At 45.6% G+C, this 23,435-nt stretch overlaps 1 protein-coding gene across 2 annotated transcripts; it reads right to left on the bottom strand.

Moving 5' to 3' along the window:
* Positions 1 to 5,778: 5,778 nt before the first annotated feature.
* miip (migration and invasion inhibitory protein) lies at positions 5,779 to 22,758 on the bottom strand. 2 transcript variants are annotated; one of them, XM_066690862.1, is made up of 12 exons: positions 22,570 to 22,758; positions 21,296 to 21,555; positions 20,974 to 21,196; positions 20,542 to 20,744; positions 20,373 to 20,399; positions 15,886 to 15,988; positions 15,248 to 15,359; positions 14,226 to 14,305; positions 13,799 to 13,925; positions 11,699 to 11,795; positions 8,645 to 8,761; positions 5,779 to 6,327 (listed from the first exon to the last, which is right to left on the bottom strand). In XM_066690862.1, exons 1-12 carry the CDS (start codon positions 22,583 to 22,585, stop codon positions 6,178 to 6,180), a joined length of 1,515 nt encoding a protein of 504 aa, XP_066546959.1. In that variant the 5' UTR covers positions 22,586 to 22,758; the 3' UTR covers positions 5,779 to 6,177. The 2 variants fall into 2 exon arrangements, with proteins under 2 accessions (XP_066546959.1, XP_066546960.1); XM_066690863.1 differs by lacking the exon at positions 20,373 to 20,399.
* Positions 22,759 to 23,435: the final 677 nt, after the last annotated feature.

Below are 23,435 nucleotides of genomic sequence, written 5' to 3'. Positions count from 1 at the left end.
GCCAATACCATCCCTACAGTGAAGCATGGTGGTGGCAGCATCATGCTGTGGGGATGTTTTTCAGCGGCAGGAACTGGGAGACTAGTCAGGATCGAGGGAAAGATGAATGCCGCAATGTACAGAGACATCCTTGATGAAAACCTGCTCCAGAGCGCTCTGGACCTCAGACTGGGGCGAAGGTTCATCTTCCAACAGGACAACGACCCTAAGCACACAGCCAAGATAACAAAGGAGTGGCTACAGGACAACTCTGTGAATGTCCTTGAGTGACCCAGCCAGAGCCCAGACTTAAACCCGATTGAACATCTCTGGAGAGATCTGAAAATGGCTGTGCACCGACGCTCCCCATCCAACCTGATGGAGCTTGAGAGGTCCTGCAAAGAAGAATGGGAGAAACTGCCCAAAAATAGGTGTGCCAAGCTTGTAGCATCATCCTCAAAAAGACTTGAGGCTGTAATTGGTGCCAAAGGTGCTTCAACAAAGTTTTGAGCAAAGGCTGTGAATACTTCTGTACATGTACTTTTGTTGTTTTTTATTTTTAATATCTTTGCAAAGATTTCAAACAAACTTCTTTCATGTTGTCATTATGGGATATTGTTTGTAGAATTTTGAGGAAAATAATGAATTTAATCCATTTTGGAATAAGGCTGTAACATAACAAAATGTGGAAAAAGTGAAGCGCTGTGAATACTTTCCGGATGCACTGTAAATGCACAAATGTGTAAAGAATCAATAATTCAGAACATTACGGTCATTGGGAAAAGAAATAAGATCTGTCTCATCAAGTGAAGGGTGTCAAGAACCTGCGGGATGCACCTTCAAAACAAATAACTATTCATCTGCTCCATTCTAGGTATAAATGCGTTCATAACAGATCAGAATGAATGAAGAATGAAGATGGGAGGGGTCTTTGGGAACCATCAGATTAAATAAATATTCGAATTGCTTGTGCCCAGAACTGTACACTGTCAATGCACGCCATCGGTCGGTTTTCCAGTTCATCGCATTGAAATAGCTAATAATTACCTCTGAATTATGTCTGCTTGGCTGGGCACTGGGAGGGTGCTGGATGACCTCTGACAGCACGTGCGGACCCCCTGATGAGTTCAGGTTCCGCTCATTGGACCCCATGGCTTGGGTTCCGGGCACTTGGTGGGAAAAGCCGCAGATGGCAGAGCAATCTCTGAGCAGGGGTGAAGCCACAGGAAAACAGAACTGCTGATCAAAAGGTACACATGAAAGATACCCACCCACACGTCTTCTGTGCCGTATCATAGAGCAGACCACTTCACCAACTTTAACCTAAGGTGGGACGTTTCATCTCGCCACTTCAAACGGTTTCTTAGGGGGGGGGGGGGAATCATGACAAGACAGGATGATATTAAACAGAGAACCGCACAGCTGATTAGACTGCGGCAATTCTGAATTTACAAATGGAGAGGGTGAGAGGGAGGATGTACTTGACTACTATCTTGACTAAATTCTGCACCCCTCTTTCATTTTAAGGTTTCTGCAAAAGCAAGAACAAATACAAAAGGGGAGTGAGTAGTTATGCCAGCCACTTGCAGCCTTTAACCGTAAAACTGACTCCTGTTTACCCTGGATGAGTCTCAGGCTTAGCGGTCAGACAATGGCGAGATCGTGACAGATTGTGCTCTTTCAAAGCAATGGCCTCTTTTGAAACCAAAAAAAAAAGAGACAGGGACTTTACGGATACAGTGGAAGCGACCTGTGGTGAATTATGATGCCGTATGTTTTTGTAACCTGGTAGCTGCTCTTTAAATGTCAGAAAATGACCTGTGAACAATGAGTTTCCTTTATTGTGAGCCAAGACCTACATTTAGGGAATCCAAGAAAGCGGATGAGATGATTAAATAAACAAAGGTGATGGCATGATGTTATCCATCTTCCAACATAGCATCTGCTCGACTGTTTACAATACATTGTGAATTTCCAAGATGGCGCTGGGTCAAATTCACATTGTCTAATACTACTTTGACAGCTGCTGCAAAGAGATAACAGCTTACATTTGTTCTGGTTCTGTAGTTATAGACATATAAGCAACTGCTGTATTGATGGATTAGTTCTCTGTGCTTGACCCTGTGTGAATTGCATGTACCGAAGCACATGGACCCCCCACTCTGGCTGTACTAAACCTAATGGATGAACAGGAAAGACACCCACTGTCGACAAGGGAGGGAGGACCACACTTGGCAATAGCATCCATCCACTGGAGTCAATACAACAGTGATATACACCGATCAGCCATAACATTATGACCACCTGCCTAATCTTGTGTAGGTCACCCTTTTGCCGCCTGAGCCATCGAGGCATGGACTCCAGTAGACCTCTGAAGGTGTGCTGTGGTATCTGGCACCAAGACGTCAGCAGCAGATCCTTTAAGTCCTGTAAGTTGTGAGGTGGGGCCTCCATGGATCGGATTTGTTTGTCCAGCACAGATTGGACTGAGATCTGGGGAATTTGGTGGACAAGTCAACACCCTGAACTCATGATTCATCTGACCAGGCCACCTTCTTCCATTGCTCCGTGGTCCAGTTCTGATGCTCACGTGCCCATTGTAGGCGCTTTCAGCAGTGGACAGGGGTCAGCATGGGCACCCTGACTGGTCTGCGGCTACGCAGCCCCATATGCAACAAACTGCCATGCACTGTGTGTTCTGACACCTTTCTATCAGAACCAGCATTAACTTTTTCAGCAGTTTGAGCTGTTTCAGTAGCTCGTCTGTTGGATCGGACCACACGGGCCAGGCTTCGCTCCCCACGTGCATCAATGAGCCTTGGCCACCCATGACCCTGTCGCCGGTTCACCGCTTTTCCTTCCTTGGACCACTTTTGATCGGTACTGACCACTGCAGACCGGGAACACCTCACAAGAGCTGCAGTTTTGGAGATGCTCTGACAAAGTCATCACAGTTTGGCCCTTGTCAAAGTTGCTCAGATCCTTACGCTGCCCATTTTTCCTGCTTCTAACACATCAACTTTGAGGACAAAATGTTCACTTGCTGCCTAATATATCCCACCCACTGACAGGTGCCATGATAACGAGATGATCAGTGTTGTTCACTTCACCTGTCAGTGCTCATAATGTTATGGCTGATCGGTGTACATCTCAAATGCAGTCGTGCAACATTGTCCGGAAATGCATCAGATCGGTGGTTGCCCGACTCCAGTCCCCAGGGGCCACTAACAAAGAACAGCAAGCTGTCTAGGAATAAAATTGGCAGACAGGGACAGGGCTCTGTGCAGCACCTAGTTTAATGGCCGCGTGTCTGTAAGAACCCGAGGAGGAAACCTCTGCAGAAGATGCACCGAAGTGTTTGTGTCACAACCTGAAAACCACAAAGCAACAAGCAAACAAGCGAGTACAGATATAACGTGGCAAGATAAGTCACAGGCTTGACACACACAGGCTTGACACACACAGCGTCCCTTTTCGCAACACACCTCGCGCACAGTGAGTAGGCCCCATGTGCCTCACCGCCCACAACAGATGAGCTGCCACCTGGCACCTCCTCGCCGTGCCCACATGGCTTGCAGCCCCCCGGGCACAACTTATGGGACGCATGTCAGAGGGGTGGGAAGGCAGGGCTTCAGAAGAGGGCAGGAGATTCTTTGGCAGGTTCCTCACCTGTGCCGTTCAGTTGCAGAGGCAGGCCCTGCGAGTGCACCGCTAATGCTTTTCATATTAAAACCACATATTCTCTGCACTCAGCCCCCTGTTCCATAGAGCCTGACTGATGAATCGAGTTGCAAGTCATGGTGTCAGGAGATCTCATGCAGCACACACAGAATCTGGTGACTCAAAATCACATTGACACATGCTGGGCGCTGATGTATGCGCTGCTCATGGGGACTGAGTGGACCATAGGGGTATTCAGGTCAAAAGACAAAAACAAAAATCAAGCCACAGAATGAAAAACAAACCAACAAAAACAAAAACTGGAAAAGATAATTAATTGTGGTTTGCGTTTTTAAACAGATGTTGCAACTCAGAATCTGAAAGCAAAACACACAACACACACACAGGTTATCAGTAATGGCAAGATATGTGCATTGTGCTTGAACAGCAATTCATAAATGCTTTTTGTCAGAAAACCTTGTTTGTTTCCTTTCCTTTAGTTTGCTCTAATCATTCTCAATCAACCCCAGACGTTTCTGGTACACCAGCGATAGTTCCGGAGAACAAGCTGCCGTCATCTTTTTTTTCTAAACAGAGCGTTTCAAGCAAGTTGTCTTACGGCACAGTAAAACTACTCCAGGATATCTAAATCACCAGAATGCAATTGCCTCAAGACTGCATAATATTCATGGTCAAGTAATCCAGTTTGAATTAGTATTTACAGTTTATACAGTTAAAAGCAGTTAAAATCTTTTCAAGTGGAGGTGATAGAAGAGAGTACTGAGATTTGAGACTTATTCTAACACTGACACACTTATTAGGAAGTTGAGTAGAACTAATTTATGAAACAAAATTACTGAATGCCTTCTGGAGCAGCCATGGAAAACTATGAAACATTGGGAAGGTGCCAGTTGAAACTTGATATTAAGCCAAACATGTAAGCATTTGCTTAGTCTAAAAAACAAGGTCTTATCGGAAGATGAATCAGAATTCCAAATGTTTAGTCGGACTCCAATGACTTTAATGGAAGTGTGCGCTCACCAGACACTGTCAGAATCACATTACCTCTGCAGCTATGGAGGAAGAGCATCTGAGGCAAAGGCATCCCCGAGGTTTTAATATTTTAAACCAAAGAAAACACAAACAGATAGCAAAATAAATAAATCCAACTTCTTATTGACATGTTTTTCCGGGTAATAGTTAAAACAGCCCGAGCTCATTGCTCATAGCGAAACAGGCCCAGTCATTCTCAAAGTAAGACTGAAAGATAATCTGCGCATCGAGTGAGACTTTGCATATTAGCTGATCCTTTCATTTATCAGAAAACCAAGAGGCAGTTATGTAAAGTGTGAAACGCCACCGAATTGGAGCACGTCAGCCTCATGACTTGTATTACTGGTCCAGCCGAGCCCTGCCGGGACTAACTGGCAACTTGCGTTTCTCCTCATTCACATCAGCTCTTCTCTGAAGTGCGGGAGCGCCGGTAACTCGAACCATAAACAGAGTCGCCGTCCCCGGCACGTCTGCAACCCGGGAGGCTGGACAGAAACCTGCCTACACCTCTGCTTAACTTATTCTTTAGTGTTACACAAGAATAAGGTGTCTTATTTCCCCACCCCCCCCTCCCCAGTCAACCACAATCACACACAAATTAACAAATACTTAGTACACACTGAGTACATAGGACCAGTCCCCAAGTCTGTTTTCTTCCTACAGTTTGAGGGCAGGCTGAACTCCCATACTCACCTGTGCCATTCGCTGAGGACCCTGCATTCATACCCATCAGTGCTGCCATGGATCTTAATTTGTACGAGGGAAGAGGCCGGCTACCGAGCAAAACTGCATCGAATGGACACGCAGCGATCATTGATACATTCTTACAGCTCTTAGATTGCGGCATGAAAAGAGCAAAGCAGGCAAAATCTCTGCATTTGCTGCAGAGATGTGAGAGTGACTTCAAACTGTCTTTACTGTCAAAATCTCTAGGCCCGAAGCCATGACTGTACAGGCGTGTAATTCCTGAAGCACGCCAGATGACACAGGAAATGACAATCTGCGCTTCTGAGGAATGTTACACAGGAGGAGGAAACACTCAGACAAAATGCTGAATGTCCCGAGGGAGATTCGTGATAACTGCAGTTTCACATTACGGCCAACCAGGATGATTTATTACCACGTTAAAAACAAAGAATCCTTAAAGGTTTGCACCCGTTCAAGTTCTTGACAGTAGTCGACTTCAAAACATTACATAACATCTGAAAAGGTCACAATTAACATAGAACGGTTTCAGTCAAGACTGACCTTTACTCGGCTGATGAGCACACCGAAAGATACGCAGCAATTACACCAAATGAACCTGATCCAACCTGCGTCCTCAACGTGACAGGGCACCCCCGTCAGGTCTTATTAACGTTATATTTCAATATGCATTATGGAGTAGTGCAATTTACTGGCTGAATGATTCAGGTATACTGTTCAAAAAGGGGTTTGGAAGAACAATGATTGAGGTCGGTGTGGTGGCGTGTCCGTGTGTGGAGGTCAGTACACAGGGTAGGCCGTGCTGTGAGGTTTGTCCTGGGTGAAACCCCGCCTTTGGTCCAGCAGCTGGAAGTGGTACCTTGCCAGGCGGGACACGTTTAACAGGTCGTCAGAACGCCGGCTGCCTGCGACTCTCGACACCGACAGCTCCTGGAAAGACGCACAGACAGACAGACGCACAGCAGGTTAGCCTGACCCAATCTTCCTGTACATGAGCGTCGGTGTGCACAGATGTCCGATAACGATCGAATTTGTATGACGTTTTAAGCCTTCTGCTGAATATACAACGTGTTCAAGTGTACAATAATATTATGGTGTAAACTGTTTTATTTTGTACAATCAGTAATGAGCCATCTAACCGCGTAGTCTGTTGTCAGCCAATGATAGGCTTCTGGGGGACAGTCCATTATTGCATCGATCCATGCATCAAACGTGGAGGTTCATCCGAGTCATACCCAACTGTTAGAAATGCGATTGTAGTCAGACGTGGCAGTAGAAGCTTCCAAACACAATATTTTAGATCCACTTCCCAGAATTCAGTCTGACACATCAGCGTCACATGTTCAGCCATACAAATGCATTGTCGAGAAATCCTCTTGTGTTACAGTGACTAAATAATTAAGCTTTACTCCAGACGAGGTTAACACTTCTTAACAGTGATCACAAAGCCTGGGCTGTCTCACATTTTCCAAAATCATGTGAATTATCGTTATACTTCCATGGCACAAAAAAGGAAGTTCAAATTCTACATTCGAGTTCTCTCCACTGGGGTGAAAACCAGTCAACGATGTCCTGTGACACTTTAGCATATACACCGATCAGCCATAACATTATGACCACCTGCCTAATATTGTGTAGGTCCCCCTTTTGCCACCAAAACAGCCCTGACCCGTCGAGGCATGGACTCCACTAGACCTCTGAAGGTGTGCTGTGGTATCTGGCACCAAGACGTCAGCAGCAGATCCTTTAAGTCCTGTAAGTTGCAAGGCCTCCATGGATTGGACTTGTTTGTCCAGCACATCCCACAGATGTTCGATTGGATTGAGATCTGGGGAATTTGGAAGCCAAGTCAACACCTTGAACTCGTGATTCATCAGACCAGGCCACCTTCTTCCATTGCTCCGTGGTCCAGTTCTGATGCTCACGTGCCCATTGTAGGCGCTTTCGGCAGTGGACAGGGGTCAGCATGGGCACCCTGACTGGTCTGCGGCTACGCAGCCCCATACGCAACAAACTGCCATGCACTGTGTGTTCTGACACCTTTCTATCAAACCAGCATTCACTTTTTCAGCAATTTGAGCTGCAGTAGTTCGTCTGTTGGATCAGACCACACGGGCCAGCCTTCACTCCCCACGTGCATCAGTGAGCCTTGGCCACCCATGACCCTGTCACCGGTTCACCGTTTTTCCTTCCTTGGACCACTTTTGATCGGTACTGACCACTGCAGACCGGGAACACCCCACAAGAGCTGCAGTTTTGGAGATGCTCTGACCCAGTCGTCTAGCCATCACAATTTGGCCCTTGTCAAAGTCGCTCAGATCCTTACGCTGCCCGTTTTTCCTGCTTCTAACACATCAACGTTGAGGACAAACTGTTCACTTGCTGCCTAATATTTCCCACCCACTGACAGGCGCCATGATAACGAGATTATCAGTGCTATTCACTTCACCTGTCAGTGGTCATAATGTTATGGCTGATCGATGTATAGGGTTTATTGTAATTCTTTACAAAACTGGGAATACGAGAAGAATCCAAAACTGCCAGTGCTCCGTTGGCCTATCAATCAAACAATGACACCGCCACCGGAGATGTGTATAAACATTCACCATATGACATTGAGGACAATGCAAGAACCTTTGCCTTAGAAGCCAGGAGTTCAGTAAAGCATTTGACACACTGTATAAAACACAGGCAAACCACAAAAGGCCTACGTTTTGCGGGCTTTTGAAAAAAATAAGACTATAACACCGAAAGCTCGTGTTGTTGACATTTCTAGCTCCCACTGATCTAACCCGAGCTCGCCTGCGTCTGCTTTGCCTTTGAAAATGTCAACAGCGGAGGAGAGATAAGGCTGGATTGTACCTGTGGGAACAACGCCAAGACTTTGAAAAGGCTCCGGTGCATGACAAGTCTGAGGAGGTTTGCAGAAATTCGCTCTAACTGGGGGCTTAAGTCGAAAATGATGGACCACCAACAAAGAGTTCTCGGGAATCTACCAATTAAAGCCCTGAATAGAAAACCTACTCAAATCACTAGCTTGGGTGTTAACAGGCAGAGGGAAGAAAAAAAGGGGCCAGGAGAATTGGGCACCTTGACCGGTTTGGAATGACTCAGCACTCTGTCGACACCCTGCCCTGTTTAAAAACAGAGACGATGGCTCCGAAGGGGATCACGCCTCAGCCCCGACTGACTGCTGCGAGTGAATCGGAGTGAACAAAAGGAGAAAGCGGGGGCCGATGTCCCTCACCTGGTCTGCTGTGGGAGGCCCCGTTGACACCTCGGTTTCCAGAGAGCTGCGCAGGTCCAGACTGCTCACCCTCGGAGCAGCCGGTGTCGTGGTGCTGGACAAGCCGGACAAACAGTGCTGCGGACCGAAACAAAACCCTGTCAATGAGATTCATTTGAGGGATGCCTTTATCTATGTTCTGGGCACCACACTTCAAGAAAGATATCGCTGCTCTAGAGGCAGTTCAGAGGAGAGCAACCAGACTTATTCCAGGTCTGAAGGGAATGTCCTACTGAGAGACTGAGGACCTGAACCTTTTCACCCTGGAACAGAGGAGACTACGTGGGGACTTGATCCAAGTCTTCAAAATCATGAAAGGCATCGACCACATCAAACCAGAGGAGCTTTTCCAGATCAGCGGGAACACACGCACCCGGGACACAAATGGAAATTGGGCTTCAAGGCATTCAGGACAGAAAACAGGAGACACTTCTTCACACAGAGAGGCGTCACAACCTGAACAAACTCCCCAGCGATGTGGCTGAAGAGACAATTTGGGAACATTCAAAAACAGACTGGATAGGATCCTTGATCACTTAGTTATTAATGGACACCAAACGAGCACGATGGGGCGAATGGCCTCCTCTCGATTGGACACTTTCTTATGTTCTTATGATCGTGTGCACTAAACTAGTCATTAATGTAAGTAAAACACTACTTTGTGTGCTGCGATGCAGATTTTTATGACACGGTTTCCTCCTGCTCTCAGATAGTCATTCAAGACAGAAAACAGGAGACACTTCTTCACTTCTTCTTCTTCTGTACTTACCTGTGTAAACTGGAAGTTGTAAAATGTATTATACATTATGAATTGCTCTGTTTAATGTGAATTTGAATTTGAATTTGTAATGTTTGATGCCTTGTACTTAATTGTATTCTTGCACTTTGTATTGCACTTATTTTGTAAGTCACCCTGGATAAGGGCATCTGCCAAGAAAAAATAAATAAATAATTAATTAAATAAATAAAAATTATATATATAGATTTGCACTCTTAGAAGTCATATTTGTTTTTTTATACTGAAGTTACATTATCATATTGTATTCACACTGAAAGAATTTACATGGAAATCAGAGTGAAACCAGCTGTTTTACATCACTAAAATTGACTGTTAAGGACAGTTATCTATTAAAGCTTTGGCAGGAAGTTAAAAGAATGTCACAGATTTAATTTGAAACAGAGTAACATAAAATTAACAAATAACTGTCTGGTTCAGAGACGGTGATTGAACTTAATGTTAGAGCACCTAATGTTTATTTGGTTTAGGTGGTACAAGGAAAATCCTCCTACAGTGAGGGAAAAAAGTATTTGATCCCCTGCTGATTTTGTACGTTTGCCCACTGACAAAGAAATGATCAGTCTATAATTTTAATGGTAGATGTATTTTAACAGTGAGAGACAGAATAACAACAAAAAAATCCAGAAAAAGACATTTCAAAAAAGTAATACATTGATTTGCATGTTAATGAGGGAAATAAGTATTTGATCCCCTATCAATCAGCAAGATTTCTGGCTCCCAGGTGTCTTTTATACAGGTAACGAGCTGAGACTCTCTTAAAGGGACTCTCCTAATCTCAGCTCGTTACCTGTATAAAAGACACCTGTCCACAGAAGCAATCAATCAATCAGATTCCAAACTCTCCACCATGGCCAAGACCAAAGAGCTGTCCAAGGTTGTCAGGGACAAGAATGTAGACCTACACAAGGCTGGAATGGGCTACAAGACCATCGCCAAGCAGCTTGGTGAGAAGGTGACAACAGTTGGTGCAATTATTCGCAAATGGAAGAAACGCAAAATAACTGTCAGTCTCCCTCGGTCTGGGGCTCCATGCAAGATCTCACCTCGTGGAGTTTCAATGATCATGAGAACGGTGAGGAATCAGCCCAGAACTACACGGGAGGATCTTGTTAATGATCTCAAGGCAGCTGGGACCATAGTCACCAAGAAAACAATTGGTAACACACTACGCCGTGAAGGACTGAAATCCTGCAGCGTCCGCAAGGTCCCCCTGCTCAAGAAAGCACATGTACAGGCCCGTCTGAAGTTTGCCAATGAACATCTGAATGATTCAGAGGAGAACTGGGTGAAAGTGTTGTGGTCAGATGAGACCAAAATCGAGCTCTTTGGCATCAACTCAACTCGCCGTGTTTGGAGGAGGAGGAATGACCCCAAGAACACCATCCCCACCGTCAAACATGGAGGTGGAAACATTATGCTTTGGGGGTGTTTTTCTGCTAAGGGGACAGGACAACGGCACCGCATCAAAGGGACGATGGACGGGGCCATGTACCGTCAAATCTTGGGTGAGAACCTCCTTCCCTCAGCCAGCGCATTGAAAATGGGTCGTGGATGGGTATTCCAGCATGACAATGACCCACAACACACAGCCAAGGCAACAAAGGAGTGGCTCAAGAAGAAGCACATTATGGTCCTGGAGAGGCCTAGCCAGTCTCCAGACCTTAATCCCATAGAAAATCTGTGGAGGGAGCTGAAGGTTCGAGTTGCCAAACGTCAGCCTCGAAACCTTAATGACTTGGAGAGGATCTGCAAAGAGGAGTGGGACAAAATCCCTCCTGAGATGTGTGCAAACCTGGTGGCCAACTACAAGAAACGTCTGACCTCTGTGATTGCCAACAAGGGTTTTGCCACCAAGTACTAAGTCGAAGGGGTCAAATACTTATTTCCCTCATTAACATGCAAATCAATTGATAACTTTTTTGAAATGCGTTTTTCTGGATTGTTTTGTTGTTATTCTGTCTCTCACTGTTAAAATACACCTACCATTAAAATTATAGACTGATCATTTCTTTGTCAGTGGGCGAACGTACAAAATCAGCAGGGGATCAAATACTTTTTCCCCTCACTGTATAAAGCTTTCAAAGAGGGCTTTAATGCTTATGTTAGTTTTTGGATGTGCGTGAGAACGTTGCATTGCAATAGCCACAGGTGAGCAGAACAGGTGTGAAACTGCTTGGAAAAACAGGTGTGGCTAGGCACGCCGGGACTCGACTCACAGATGGCAACCCCAGGCTATCCGAGGGCCCGAAACTGCGGCGGCGGTGGGCCTTGTATCGGTATGCTGGGAGCAGAGTGGAGAGTGGGATGCTGACCCTGCGGAGACAACACAGACACACAAACAAAGCAAACTATTCAGAAACGCGTCTGCTGAGCACCATGACTCAAACATAGCGCCACGTCAACAATTCGGAGACACAAATATCAAGAATAAATAGATGCCAGAAAACAAGCACCCCTAGATATTGAATCACTCGAGACAGATGTGCGATCACAGCTCACAGTGGAAGGAAAAACAAATCTGCACCTTCGAGCTGTTTTGAACCACAGTCGACTCAAGAACAATAGATGGGGGGTTTCTTGAAGTAATTGAAACAGGTTTCAATAGAAATTAACACCTAAAGTTGTACACAAGTTCCAGTTTCTGAGTTGAAATTTCCCCCCACACTCCAGAGTATCATCTGCTTTTCTGCACAATGTTAGGATTATGTTCGTGACTCATTTAGATAAATACATACGGCTCAGAATATCAGTTACTTCCCAAATAAAAATCTTTCTTGGTCAACCTTTTGTTCAACTTAGACATTTTCCATGAGGCCTCCAAAGTTGTCAAGAGCTTCAGCCTGCTGCCAGAGCTTCGATATTGCCACCTTTTACTGTATTTGGACTCAATTCACGCTGTTTCTCCCCATTATTCTAGCCAAGTCTCACATTTCCCCAGATCATAAGCACAGGATAGAATCACTTTCCCACAAAGTTGCCCAAGCACGATGCCAGTATATCCAAGACACTCATCACCACTACCCACCTGTAATTAAAGCCCTTGATGGCGACTTGGACACTTGGGAGCAGGGCTCCGTGCAAGCGCGTGCCTGTATCAACAAAACCGCAGAGCCTTGTTCGCTGATCGGCATTTGCACTAAAACATAAACTACGTGTCTGCTGTCAGCTCCCTGGCCTGTGCAGAATCTAATCAGATTTTACAAATGCAAGTCTTTTTCCTGGAACTGGGCACCTTGCTCTTTAAATTCAGGACAGACTGATATCATATCACGCCACGTTGCAACCGATAATATTAGCCGGGGCAGGGAGACATGGAGTCACACTGACCACCGAGCCCGTTTGCCACGTGTTGAGTTCTGATGAAAGTAATCAGTAGAATCTCAGCTTGATTTTAAGCCTGTGCTGATTACAATCAATCAGGGAACAATGAGGGAAACCGCAGGAAGCGTGCAGCCCGTCTGACATGGTCAAAGTCTTGGCGAAGATAAAGCAGACTCCCTTGGGAAACTGTCAGAAGGAAAATCACACAGATTAAAACCACAGTCTTCGAATAAATGGCTGCAAGTGGTGGCCAACAGTTCAGCGGAGGGGTGACTGACACACACACACACAAATCATCTCTTGTTGTCAGATTAATATGTTCTGGGTAAATTTCAACACCTCCAGTATGATTCCAAGATGAAAGAACATCAAACTCATACTTGGAATGGCTGAAGGGTTAAGGAGGTGCTTTCTATTCCGCTAAACAGAGAATATTCCACGATTTCTACAATTTCATGTTCAAATGGCCCGCTGGGGTTCTGGGCTCCAGAGCGGCCTGCTGTCGGATGCTTGAGCAAGACACTGAACCCACAATGCTCCAGTACAAACCCAGCTGTAGAAAGGTGTGATTGTCTGTAACAGTAATGTGATAGATCGTAACAATCATAAATCTCCCTGGATATGGACATCTGCCAAGACGTATAATAAGAATAGTATTGTTTTTAGAGCTGGGTTTCCCGAGAGCTATATTCAGGCCAGGCGGTCTACCTGGACAAGCAAACGCCAGAAAACACACCCACGAAGCAGAGAATAAAACATACAAGCGCTCTTGCCTTTGCTAGTGTCAATAAGAAGTCCTGCCAGAGCCCAGAAAACCCACGGCTGCTGGTCCTGACCCGACACGGGCCCTGGTGGAAACATCACCCGACCGAGTACGGGAGCTCGACAAAACAGAGGTCGCCACACGGTCGAGTCGCGCCACTTGGGGTCCAGTGCTGTGGGAAGGGCTTTGAGGAGGTGCGGCGAGCGGTACGGGACGGGGGGGATCGGTATACCTGATGAAGGCGGGCTCTGAGGGGGCGTGGGGGCGCTGGGATCGGGGGGTCCTGCACACAGGGCACGCTGCCCGGGGGTCCAGGGGCACAGGGAAGAGGCGGCTGTTGACTCTGTAGCAGTAGGTGCCTGTAGATGAGAGACGCGGTTCACAGAGGGTCAGCAGTTTCAAGTTTAAATATTGTTTAGCATCTGTTATTTTATCAACATTATGGTCTATATTTTGTATTATATGTTGCTCTGATGTTTACTGTCGGTCTGCAAGGCGCAGCGTGATATTTGATTACGAAAAGCACTATAAATCAACTAAAGATATTATTATTGTCACACACACACACTCATGCTCACTCAGAAATGCACTCTCCCTCACACACTCACTCAGAAACGCACTATCCCTCACACACACACACGCACAATGAGGACCCGTACATTGGTGAGAGTCCTGCTCGAACTCCAGCTCTTGCTCTTTTCTGGACATTCTCGTGGGCGAAAAGTTGAGATCTTCCACTCTGCGAAAGCAAACCACACAGACAGATGCTGCCACCTCACAAAATACATCACCACCTTAAAGAAGTGCAATTTTCATGAGAAGGATTCTGTCAAGCACTAAGACACCCCATAACATTCAATTATTACACTGGAAGAAACTTTGTTCACTTGGGATTTATTTGTAATGCAATCTTGGTGGATCAGATGTGTGCAAATTACAGACATTTTGACTCTAATCCGTCTCATTTGTCTTCGTGTCTCATTTCCTACCGTCACAATCAGGAGCTCAAAAATTCGAAAAATGCAAATTGCTTCCAATCTGGACACGGGGTCTGAGCTGGTCATTACTGTGTCATGTTTTAAAATGTTTCTTGTTTTATGTGTTGCAGTAAACATTCTCTCTTGCTTTCTGACTATCTCGCTCTCTTTCTTTGTCACTCTCTCTCCCTGGAGAACATTTACTGTAACAGAGAGAGAGAGCAAGAGAGAGAGAGAAAAAAGAAAAGTATAAAAGTGAGAAATGAGTAACCCCCCACCAATAAAAAAAAAAAAAAGCCCAGCTATGTAGCATGACGTGACAAACAAGAAATTAATTATTTAATGTAAACAGCAATGTGAAATTGCTCACTGTTTTTGTAAAGACTAAAGTCCTGTGGAGAGCTCGTCAGCTTTAACAAGCAGTGGTTTCTTCACAGCACAATACATAGGGCTCAGTAAACACATGGTTCTTCGAGGGAAATCTGTTTTTAACAGGAACTGTAGTAACAAAGCGGTGCAACCAAAAAACATGTTCTCATGCCAGGAGAAAACATGTTGACAGTGTACCCGCTTAGCAGCTCTGGGCTTTAAATGATCAGTGCTCACGTCCGTCTCGAATTACAAATCCAAACCCTCGATTTACAAGAACAGTGCGACGTGAGCGGGGCAGTGAATCGGATGCCCGACAGGGCCGGTGCTCTTACTGCGCGTACGGCTCGTGGACGCACTCGTCACGGTTGACCTGACGGAAGCTCTTGATCTCAGTGAAGAACTGCTCCGAGCGCTCGGCCAGGGAGCTGTCCGTGTCCAGCATGCCTGCGGAGGAAAGGAAGGAAGGCGCAACGTCACAGAGGCCCCTGCAGCCACCAGACTCACCGTCCAGGGGACCAATTTGGAGCTGAAATACGGTTAGCTTCTGTGACCTAGACATGTTTCTATTTCACTCTTCGCAAGTGGCCCGTTTCCAGTGTAATCTCCTGTTTTACTAGCTCAGAGGGTGATGCGTCATTACCACATTAAAACTGTATAGGAACCGTATAACTTTAACACCCAGATGTTGTAGTAATTCAGTGAAATTCTCTGGAACTGAAGAAACATTCACAATATAGTGTCATTGTGCTTTTCCTGTGCAATTCCTGGTAGTAAGTTTTTATAAGCTTATTCGAGAGAGAGAGAGAGAGAGCAGTTGAGGGTCAAGCAATTCATTAGTGGCAGTCTGGAAGGGAAGCGATGTTTTTTCCAGTATTCTGGGTTATCTGGGGAGATGAGAAAGAAGACAGATGTTCTAGCAGGAGCACATATAAACATCAATAAAAATGAAGACCCCCTCCAGCACCCATACCTGCAATCCAGTCGTAGCCCATCAGCGGCTGCTGGGACAGGCCTCCAGCGCTCAGAGTGTACTCCTCGTCTGGGGACCGGAACATCACGTGACCCGCGTCCTTCTGAAACAGCCAATCAGAAGCATGGGGTCAAGAGGGTGATGTCATGCCCTCTCTCTCCCGGTGCCACTCCGCCACACATGAGCTTTTGCTTGGCAGTACCTGGCGAGGTCTGGCCAGCTGGGGACCCATGTGTCCGAGCTGAGAATCAGGAGATATCAGCAGCAATCTATTCGTTTCACATTCAGCCATCACTCTCATTTCCTCAGATATGAAACTTACATGTGAAAGTATTTTATGTGTTGAATCTATTACAGCCATTCTTGATCTGAGTTTTTTTGTCTGAGTTTGAAAGGCAGCATTATTTTAGCAGCTGCTACCTGAAATTGTCTTGTGGTTTAAAGGTTGCTACATTTTTCTTCTCTTCTGGAAACTTTAAAAGCCCCAAAGCCTTAACTGACATTTTACAGGCAGTTTTGATTTGTATTGTTCTTCAACTTTCCCTTTAACTTTAACTCTGCTGTCTTTTATGATACTATCAAATGCAAATAAAACAAATAAGAGAGACTGAAAGTCTGACATTATTGAAATCTTAAATAGTTGCTGTTTATTACATCCTTTTTCCATCTTTTGCAAAAGCACAGTGAACACCTGAAAGCAGCCCTGGGTCTTTCCATGTAGATCAAAGACACTTGAACACATCCTGTATCGAGACCTAGAAAGTAGGAGTTGAGACAGTGTGTTATTAATTAAACTGTCTTTCCTTGGTACAATAAAACTGTTCACCAGCAACCTCAGCACCACCAGGATCTGCCTCTAATGTTGTAATCTTGTTGAGGCGACCAGAAAAGTGCTATTGTTAAGTAAAACGTACAGAGTTTTCAGCAAATAAGCAATTAAGCTGATGCAGTACACAAAAAAAGCTGCCATTTTTCAAGCAAAGCAAAATAAAGTAGTATTGCGATACATAAAACAGGCTTAATTTAGCCTGAACTGCTGCATGTCCTTGTTTATTTGAATAATGCAAAGCAGAGAACCCAGATTCACACAGTTAAGTGCTCGGTTTGTGAATTGCAGGAAAACACAGAATTGATTTTGCTTGCTTACAACCAGCAAATTAATCCATTAAATAAAATATTATGAAGCATAATAAGACTACAACAACTAGTTATGTGCTATTAAAAGCCATCTTAAATTAAATAACTATGCATTTTTTTCATCTCTGGTTCCTAGATCTTCACACACTAATCCCAAAGCATAAATCTGATCACAGATCCACATCTGTTCAGATACAGTAGTAACATATTACAGGCATTACTGAGTACTGAGGGACAATAAATTAATTTTAGAGCAGAGCCTAACATCACAAGGAGGAGAATACTGCATAAGCAGGGGAAAGAGGAGTCAGAGACTATGTTTGTTACTTTTTAATTACAATAGGTTTAGCCTGATATCTCACAATTTCCAATAATGTGACCTTGTGCTATTTTAAACCTATTGTTAAAAAAATGCAATCACATTCTCTGATCATATTTTGAGCAGTTTAGGGAATTTTTAAGCATAACTCATTCTTTCCCTCTTTCCATTCTGCAGTTTTCTGCTAACAGAAAGAAATCTGTCAAGCACATGTCCCTTTAATAGAGGTTTCCTTTGGCAGTGCTGTTTAAATAAGTCATTCATTAGGCTTCACAATGAGATTAGGAAGCACTTTCAGCCAAGACACCTGACTGTAAAAAGTCCCCAGAGATGATCTGTGATCCTAAACATTGCCTTGATTTCCTTTAAGACTTTCCTCCTGATATAAAACTGCCACCAATAAGTGCATGCTGCAGCTTCAGCCTTATTCTGAAAGGTATGATTTTACAATCCCTACACGCACCTGGGCACTTTCATCTCGTACACTTGCACAATCTCACTTGCACATTACAAAAAGCCAGACTAGCTCTCGTAACACAATGCCCCCTGATTTGCATGAAGGGGCGCAAACATGCGGATGAGAAACGCAAAGTGAAGAGGAGAAAGCATTTTGGACAGCACAGCAATATTGAGACTGACCCAGTAAGTCACTTTGAAATAATACTCAAGACCTAATTTGGGTCAAGATATCTGAAGCATCGCTGATTGAGGTTTCAGTCTGGGGCATCTCTCTGTGGTCTAGATACACACAAACTGAAAGTGTCAAAGTTAACAGAGGTTAGAGAAAATAATTCTTCCTAACCTGCACAAGAAAAAATAATGAAAGACTTTGTTGCGTTTGTCAAGTAGGACACAGACGGGATATTCCCCTGCAGGATGAAACTGGCAGAGTGATTACGTGATAGCAGCCATTATCTCAACCTGATCATCTGAAAAGTAGGTCATGCTTTTTAATCAAATGATCATCCAAGTTGCTGTAGGCAAATCACTTCAAGTTTTGCGCTCATCTCTCACTAACAGGTGCGTCTTTATTTCTGCAGCAGTAAGTGTTGCACAGCGGCGACTCACTCACAGGCCCATTATCTCCAGAATGGATTAGATCAGGACACACCCTGCACTAAATGGATGAATTATGAAACCATTTAACTGCACCGCAGTTGACGGTGCCTGGAAATATGGCATCGGTTTTCAAAACAAAGAATGGCTGCTATGTTACCATCTCCCCGGCACGCACAGGACAAGAGGGCTGACGTTCGAACAAGTTTGAGGTGCCCGTCTCTCTGAACGCACCGAATGCGTGCCGAGTTACTCACTGGTGAAACAGCGCCATCTAGACACAGACACTAGACACACATATAGGGAAATTCACAGCAACCTTCCACGACTCCGATAGGTACGGCAGCAGATTCGACCACACATTGGCATGAAGTCATTCTGATTTTATGGGATGTGCTTTAGGTAGGATTTCAGAAATGACACTGAAAGCGAGCAAAATGTAAGAATGTTAACACTTTGCCTCAAAGCCTTTGTTTTCCACAAACAAGGAAGATTACCTGCATATACAAGGAAATGAAACGGGCCTGGAAGGAGCAGAGAAAAATAAATGTTAGGATTATGTTCGTGACTCATTTAGATAAATACATACGGCTCAGAATATCAGTTACTTCCCAAATAAAAATCTTTCTTGGTCAACCTTTTGTTCAACTTAGACATTTTCCATGAGGCCTCCAAAGTTGTCAAGAGCTTCAGCCTGCTGCCAGAGCTTCGATATTGCCACCTTTTACTGTATTTGGACTCAATTCACGCTGTTTCTCCCCATTATTCTAGCCAAGTCTCACATTTCCCCAGATCATAAGCACAGGATAGAATCACTTTCCCACAAAGTTGCCCAAGCACGATGCCAGTATATCCAAGACACTCATCACCACTACCCACCTGTAATTAAAGCCCTTGATGGCGACTTGGACACTTGGGAGCAGGGCTCCGTGCAAGCGCGTGCCTGTATCAACAAAACCGCAGAGCCTTGTTCGCTGATCGGCATTTGCACTAAAACATAAACTACGTGTCTGCTGTCAGCTCCCTGGCCTGTGCAGAATCTAATCAGATTTTACAAATGCAAGTCTTTTTCCTGGAACTGGGCACCTTGCTCTTTAAATTCAGGACAGACTGATATCATATCACGCCACGTTGCAACCGATAATATTAGCCGGGGCAGGGAGACATGGAGTCACACTGACCACCGAGCCCGTTTGCCACGTGTTGAGTTCTGATGAAAGTAATCAGTAGAATCTCAGCTTGATTTTAAGCCTGTGCTGATTACAATCAATCAGGGAACAATGAGGGAAACCGCAGGAAGCGTGCAGCCCGTCTGACATGGTCAAAGTCTTGGCGAAGATAAAGCAGACTCCCTTGGGAAACTGTCAGAAGGAAAATCACACAGATTAAAACCACAGTCTTCGAATAAATGGCTGCAAGTGGTGGCCAACAGTTCAGCGGAGGGGTGACTGACACACACACACACAAATCATCTCTTGTTGTCAGATTAATATGTTCTGGGTAAATTTCAACACCTCCAGTATGATTCCAAGATGAAAGAACATCAAACTCATACTTGGAATGGCTGAAGGGTTAAGGAGGTGCTTTCTATTCCGCTAAACAGAGAATATTCCACGATTTCTACAATTTCATGTTCAAATGGCCCGCTGGGGTTCTGGGCTCCAGAGCGGCCTGCTGTCGGATGCTTGAGCAAGACACTGAACCCACAATGCTCCAGTACAAACCCAGCTGTAGAAAGGTGTGATTGTCTGTAACAGTAATGTGATAGATCGTAACAATCATAAATCTCCCTGGATATGGACGTATAATAAGAATAGTATTGTTTTTAGAGCTGGGTTTCCCGAGAGCTATATTCAGGCCAGGCGGTCTACCTGGACAAGCAAACGCCAGAAAACACACCCACGAAGCAGAGAATAAAACATACAAGCGCTCTTGCCTTTGCTAGTGTCAATAAGAAGGAAACAAGGAAGATTACCTGCATATACAAGGAAATGAAACGGGCCTGGAAGGAGCAGAGAAAAATAAACAAAACTCAGCTTTTCTACTGAAAAAAACACACAACCATAGAGCAGGATATAAATAAATGCATGGTAACTTGCTCATAGATATGACTGTTTGCCCAAACCGCCCCCTGCCCCTCTCACCCGCTCCCTCTCTCTGTGCGGTGTCAGGAGGATGGGTTTGGGTCTGGTGGCGCTGCTCTGGACGGTCTGTCGGGGCCGGTGGTTCCCCTGGTCCAGCAGACGCTCAGAGTAGATGGGGGGCTCCAGTCCTAGCTGCTGGGTGGCTCTCTTGTGCTCTGGGGTGGACATCCCCCGAATTCCCTCATGCACACCGACTGTCTGCCCTGAGGGACAACACACAAGATGGGGGAATAGTCATCGATTGTGCGGTGCCTTTACAATCCATAATTAGAAAATCAGTTCATTCATTTATTACTTCTGACTCAATACTGTGAGTTTTACAGAGGGGGGTATTGAGGTCAACGAAGGCTGGTGGGTTTTCTTCTCTCCTCTGAAACGCCACCAGCCCTAAAGAGTGTTTGTTGCTTTTGGCGACAGAGCAGCGACTCGTACCCAGAGCCCCAACGCTGTCCCTGGTCTGTGCCTCTGCTCTCCCCGCTAGGACAGCATCAGTCCTGCTTCTGCTCAGCGGCGTCTCACCCTCCCGAGCTCCGGTTCCACGCAGGGCTGCCCGGGCCCGGCCCAGACATTCCCCTGTGAAAGTCACCAATGACCCTGCAGGACTGCCCTGCTCTGTGGGGCCCCGAGTCCCCTGGGACCCGGCATCACCTTCCACCTGGAACACAACATCCAGGGGTTTTAAAGAGTATAACAGGTATCTCACTAAAGCAGTTGCCTTAAAATGAATGTTAAAAATCCAGGTGAACCTCCATACCTGCTCCCAGCTGCCACTGCTGCGGGCTGCTGCCACAGTCTCCGAGGGTCCTCCTAGCTCTGGCCAGGTTATACGGGATGGCCGTGCCGTGGAGACACTTGCAGCCTGGGTCGTGGTGGTAGAGACGCAGGCCTTCACTGTGCAGACCTGCCCCGTCCCGCTGCGCAGCCCCTGCAGCCGCTGCCCTCCCTGTCTCAGCAGCCGCAGCAGGTCTTTATTCTGTATGCGTAGCGCCTCCAGCTGGTCGAATGAGGACATGGCTGTGTGAAGAGCAGACGAACAATATTGTGTAGGTCCCAAACCAGCACTGACCCGTCGAGGCATGGACTCCACTAGACCTCTGAAGGTGTGCTGTGGTATCTGGCACCAAGACATTAGCAGCAGATCCTTTAAGTCCTGTAAGTTGTGAGGTGGGGCCTCCATGGATCGGACTTATTTGTCCAGCACATCCCACAGATGCTCTGTTGGATTGAGATCTGGGGAATTTGGAGGCCAAGTCAACACCCTGAACTCGTGATTCATCAGACCAGGCCACCTTCTTCCATTGCTCCGTGGTCCAGTTCTGATGCTCACGTGCCCATTGTAGGTGCTTTCGGCAGTGGACAGGGGTCAGCATGGGCACCCTGACTGGTCTGCGGCTACGCAGCCCCATACGCATCAAACTGCGATGCACTGTGTGTTCTGACACCTTTCTATCAAACCAGCATTCACTTTTTCAGCAATTTGAGCTGCAGTAGCTCGTCTGATGGATCGGACCACACGGGCCATGTGTATCAGTGAGTCTTGGCCGCCCCTGACCCAGGATGTATGACCTCACTTACTGTACTTACCTGTGTAAACTGGAAGTTGTAAAATGTATTATACATTATGAATTGCTCTGTTTAATGTAAATTTGAATTTGTAATGATTGATGCCTTTATTGAACTGTATTTTTGCACTTTGTATTGCACTTATGTTGTAAGTCGCCCTGGATAAGGGCATCTGCCATTATTATTATTATTATTATTATTATTATTATTATTACTGAGAGGCGACGCCGCAGGCAGGTTGTCAGTGGGGTCAGATTAAACCTTTTCTCGAGAAAAGACGGTCTGGTCTGTTGAAGCTCCTATGTGACAATATTCATCAACCTGACGCACTTTGACGGAGATGTATAAATATATAAATAAATATAAATAAATATAAATATAAAATAACTCGACTGTTGCGGTTCGTTTCCGTGGAAACCCCTCGACGTGCCGTCAGGGAGTCGCTCATGTCGTAAAGACTCTTACCTTCGCGGAGCCGCATCTGCCGGGTAAATCCTGCGGTAAATCCCGCTGTGAGCCGCAACACCGGGGTTATCTCTCAGGCGAATCGGGCTGCTTTTCTGCTGCGGCTCTGATCACGGATTACCGCCGCTGCCCGTCTTTGCCTCCATTACAGTTGGGAGTTCTCCCTCGTCTCCTGATTGGTCCGCTCTGTTTTACCCACAGTGCTCCGCGCAACGGCCTCTCAAACGTATTAAAGTGACAGTAACACAAAAATGACGGCCGTGTTCTGGGGGTGTAATAATTGATGACAATGATGATGACATAAGAACGGTTAAATATAACTTAGTTTATCTGTGCATTAATTAGCAGACACCCTTAATTTGGGGCGATTTGCAGTTTCCACAACAAGCATGCCAAGCATTACCAAAATACAGCAATTCAATCAATGCTAAAGACTCCGACACCGACAACTCTTTGTGTAAAGTCAGTCCTACACTCATCCTCTGCGTAGGGTCTGTTTCTTTGAATTGGATCATTTTCAACTTCTCCTGTGATTTTTTTTTAATATATAACACTATCTCTATATTTCCAAAAGCTGAACTTTCCTGTAGAAGGGGGACCATTTTCTCTGGCTGGGACCTGTTCAAAGTGACAGCCCATCACTGTCAATGCATGGTGTGTGTGTGAGAGTTAAATGGTTTGAACACTTGAATGAGACGCGGGGTCAGCTGATATTAAATAAACTGCGGAGAACCACAATGCAACGAGTGATTCAATGTCATCTATGAGGTGCATGGACAAGTCCAGCCCTCTCGCTAGGGGCAGCTGTGTGATGGCGCTGCATTGAGCTGAAGCTGCTCACGGAGGACCGGGGGGGCTGTAGTGTT

This window comes from Amia ocellicauda, chromosome 18, assembly GCF_036373705.1.
Source record: "Amia ocellicauda isolate fAmiCal2 chromosome 18, fAmiCal2.hap1, whole genome shotgun sequence".
NCBI lineage: Eukaryota > Metazoa > Chordata > Actinopteri > Amiiformes > Amiidae > Amia > Amia ocellicauda.
The sequence above is the reverse complement of the archived record's forward strand: the minus strand, read 5'-3'. Positions and strand labels throughout refer to the sequence as shown.